This window comes from Pteropus vampyrus, unplaced genomic scaffold (genome assembly GCF_000151845.1).
Source record: "Pteropus vampyrus isolate Shadow unplaced genomic scaffold, Pvam_2.0 Scaffold6, whole genome shotgun sequence".
In the NCBI taxonomy this organism is placed as follows: domain Eukaryota; kingdom Metazoa; phylum Chordata; class Mammalia; order Chiroptera; family Pteropodidae; genus Pteropus; species Pteropus vampyrus.
In genome coordinates, this window is record NW_011888787.1 from 6,063,659 (window position 1) to 6,067,977 (window position 4,319).

A 4,319-nucleotide genomic window follows, 5' to 3' on the forward strand; every position below is an offset into this window, starting at 1 on the left:
GCAAATGGCAGTATTTCATCTCTTCTTATGGCTGAGTAATATTCCATTGCATATATGTACCACAGCTTCTTTAATCATACTTCTTCCTTTCTAGTCTTTATACCTTGTATTTCTTTTTCTTGCCAAAATGCACTGGCTGGAACCCCTAGCACAGCGCCAGGCATAAATGATTAAAACCTCATCCTTGGTTTTAGGAAAACTCCCCACAGGTTGTTTTCTTCCTACTCTTATAACATCCACTGTCCTCAGTCATATCTGAAGTGTTCAGATGGAAGGATCTGTGTGTTAGATTAACAAATGTTTTATGTAGCCAAGAGTGAGCTGTACTTACTGCTGTAAGTCTGAGTGGAGATTATTTGAAAAGAGCACGCTAATTTACTGTTGCAGGATGAGTTATAATATAGGGTGGAAACTGGCTTTAAATCAATGAAAGGAGACTTTAATGAGAAAACAGGTAGATCTACCACCAAACATTCACTCCCATCTTTTCCTTATTCATAATTTAACAGGAAGTTCCATTTTCTAAATATGCTATTCATTAGAACTAGCTGGCTGCATGAAAAGAGGTAATCTTTGATTTGAAACTACCATTTTTTGACATAATCTTCTAGTCCATTAAATGAAATGTTTGTGTTCAGAATGACCTTGTATTTTGCGAATTGCTACATATCTAGTGAGTCAAGTACCCACTTCCTAATACTTTTAAGTCAGCATAAAAATAAGAGGAAGTAAAAAGAAACTAAGTATTGACTTAGAGTACATTTTGGGAAAAGGGAAAAATGTATAAAGTCTATACTAAACTATGGAACTTTCGTAGGGTATGTGTTATGTGAATTTTGCAAGCCAAGGCATTTAGTTATTTACAGTAATTTAAGGAACTATATTAACTGCTAAAACAAGTGGGCTTATTCAAAATACAAAGTCTACAATTATTGAAAAAGATTTATTTTAGCTATGGTTTCTTAAATAAAATGGTGAGGAGCTATTTCCCTTTAAGCTGCTAAAAACTATGGGCAATACCATGGCACTAAGACTTTTTTGTGATAATGTCCTTAGAAGATAATATCTATAGGACAAGTAACATGGGAAAACAATTCAGTTACTTGAGAGCTAGGTGTGAAGGGTGGAAGTGCTTTGTTGTGGGGAGTGCTGGGTGGGGGTGCCTTTTTGCTGATATACTATTTTAATTTTATATCCTTCAGATATCTGGATTTGAACTGCACTTTGGAATTCATCTACACTTAAAATGCCACCAGCAGTTGGAGGTCCAGTTGGATACACACCCCCAGACGGAGGCTGGGGGTGGGCAGTGGTAGTTGGAGCTTTCATTTCCATCGGCTTCTCTTATGCATTTCCCAAGTCTATTACTGTGTTCTTCAAAGAAATTGAAGGTATATTCCATGCCACCACCAGCGAAGTGTCATGGATATCCTCCATTATGCTGGCTGTCATGTATGGTGGAGGTAAGTACCACTAAGGCCTGATGTTTTAATGTTCATTATTAAGCAGCCAAAGGCTCTGTGTTAGGTTAATTTTTTTTTTTTTATATGTACGGTGTTTTAAAATGTTATTTCTTGAAGCTTTATGTTCAGAGTCACATTTTTTATTCTCATTAACAATAATATCTTTTGCTGTTTGTTCTACTATAGTATTCTGAAATAGAAATGAAAAATTGTGAAGAACCCTGATCTGCTTCCCCTCAGTATCATTGAGCTTAAAAAAGCTCTCAGAAAAATGACATATGCACAACTGATTTTTCTTAGTGATCTCTGCTAGACTCCTGAGATGTAAACATAAAGATTTTTAAAAATTGATGTTAGAAGGATGAAAGTAAATCAGGCTAACTGGAGAGCATAGCTCAAAGTCTCAGATAAACACTTTTCGTGGTGTTAGAATTAAAGAACTTAACAAAACCGCCCCCTTGTTCCTTGTGATATTAGTCCTAAAAGCATTTTAGCTGCACCTTAAACTTAAGTTTTATCCTTTTTCCCCCTTCTGTCTTCTTTGGCATGTTGTGAAGGAAACCTGGAGAGTAAGTTAAAGGACTACTTAGTAACGTCATTTAAAATACTGTTCGTTTCACCTTGGAACATCAAATCACAATTTAACATGTAAAAGTCAAAACATACCATAGTACTTAAAATACGTAATTGTTTAGTTAGCAGAGATTCTAAAGCCAAGTGTATTTATTTACTGGTATTGACAGTGTCTCATGTTAACGTATTTAAGCAAGTTTTTGCTCCTACAAACCTTTTTTGGTGACAATTCAGCGCCTCAGATTGTTTTCACATGCAGCTCTTTAATAGCCACTGTTTTTCAACAGTAAAACCTTAGCCTTAGGACTATAACAACCAATGGCAGAGTCAGTCAGTACTGATAAAACCTTATGCGCATATTCCAAGGAGGCTAGATGTCCTGATAGAGAACACTGATTTTGATCCTTGCCTTTGGAAAGTTTATAATACTGTTGAGAGGATAACTTAAACTCCTGAAAAAAGAATACTTAGTTGAAGTCATAACTAGGTGCATAATTTCACTGCACAGAGAAAACAGGTAATCTGGTTGCCTTAGAGGGATAAGTTGGGTGACTGGAACAGGAGTGGGGAGACATTTTTTTCCTACTATATGTATTTCTGTGCCTTTTAACATGAGTGTAAGCCTGCTCTGTCTATTAAGTAGTTTTTTTAAAAGAACATAAGTGTAAATTGTAGTTCTTTAAAAAATAAGTTCAGAGAAATCAAAAGGGATTTTGGACATTATCTAGTTTCTGAGCCATTAATTTTGGAGGCTTTGAACTCCATCTGCCAGGATTTCTAATCAGGTTTTGACTATGATGGCTTGAAGAAATTATAATGGTGTCTTTAAGCTGACCACAAACCAGAGGTTCACATGTTGCAATTCCAAGCTGCCAAAGAGCTTGAGAGCCACTTACATTTTTCATCAAAAGTAAGTGATGTCAGTTGTGCTAATTGCACATGACACTTTCTTTTGGGAAAACAGTACCTTCTTTGTCCTCACCCAGAGATAACTAGCACATTTCTCTGAATTTGTGTTGTAATAGGCCTATAAACTGTACCCCTCTCTATTTTTAATGATAGCTAATTGGGGCCATCTTTCCTGAAATAACTCTGAAAGACAAATTGCCTATCATGATGAGCCTTGTGGCAGAATTTTTATTAAATGGGTTATTTTGTTTTGATTGGCTCTTAAGTGGTATGTTCCCTAAGACTTACCACTTTTGCAACTGCCATAATCCTTTAACTTGTGCATTTGGGCCACACCCACAACACTAATATGTTTTGAGCTGTGAGTGGTTTAGTTGTCCTTTACATGTTTTCAGTTCCACAGTGATGTCATCTTAACATTCCTATTTAAAAATACTGCAGACTTTACAGCCTTAACTTCTATTTTACAGAGTCAACAATATGGCAATATTTTGATCTTTGTAATTCTGACTATACACAATCTCTTTCATGAGTAATTTATATGAAAATATTTCATGAATATTCTTTCAGTATTTAAATCTTTCATGTTACACAAGCTATAAATTCCTAGTATTTCCAAACCCATCTGTGGCCTAATTATTTACAGGAAGTGACTTAGAAGGTCAGTAAAAACTTTACACATACCCTTGGTTGAGTGTGACGTTTTTCCTGGCAGCCAATTTTTTACCCAGTCCCGTTAGAGGGAGACTTAATCCTCTGAAACACTAGGGTATCAAAAGCTTGAGTTCCTTCTTGCATGTTTATTACATGTATGTATACATACATACCATAATTTGAATTTGGGTTCCCTGGAGCCAGAGTTTGTTTTTGAATCTTAAAACACCATACTGCAACTCTGAATACTAGTAATAGAATATAAGTAACAGTGGAATTTTCCATATTGTATATGGAAATAGAATGTCAACATATGATCAATGGTATATCATGAATATTATGAACATTGTTTTTAAAAACAGACAACCTATGACTATGAATAATTACCAAAAGCAATATTCTTACCCTTGCTTTTTTTTTTTTTTTTTTTGTATCTGTTTATTTTGGAGGACTTCTCATTTAGTGTCATTAGTGCCTTGTAGCTGTGAGAGGGGAGGTTCTTTGCCTCTATACCACTAAATTTTTGCTTATTTCTTAGGTCCTATCAGCAGTGTCCTGGTGAATAAATACGGCAGTCGTCCCGTCATGATTGTTGGTGGCTGCTTGTCAGGCTGTGGCTTGATTGCAGCTTCTTTCTGTAACAGTGTAAAAGAACTTTACTTGTGTATTGGAGTCATTGGAGGTGAGTTGCTGTTGATTCATCTTCAAGTGTTAATTTAT

At 35.6% G+C, this 4,319-nt stretch overlaps 1 protein-coding gene across 3 annotated transcripts in view; it reads left to right on the forward strand.

Moving 5' to 3' along the window:
- SLC16A1 (solute carrier family 16 member 1) overlaps nucleotides 1-4,319 on the forward strand; it is a 39,165-nt gene that overhangs the window by 21,803 nt on the left and 13,043 nt on the right. For 2 of the 3 annotated variants that reach the window (XM_023535676.1, XM_023535674.1), the window contains exon 3: nucleotides 4,138-4,281. In XM_023535676.1, the coding sequence (XP_023391444.1) occupies nucleotides 4,138-4,281 (144 nt within the window). Of the gene's footprint in view, nucleotides 1-1,197; nucleotides 1,464-4,137; nucleotides 4,282-4,319 lie in introns of those variants that run through there. The other variant, XM_011367020.2, reaches the window with a different exon arrangement.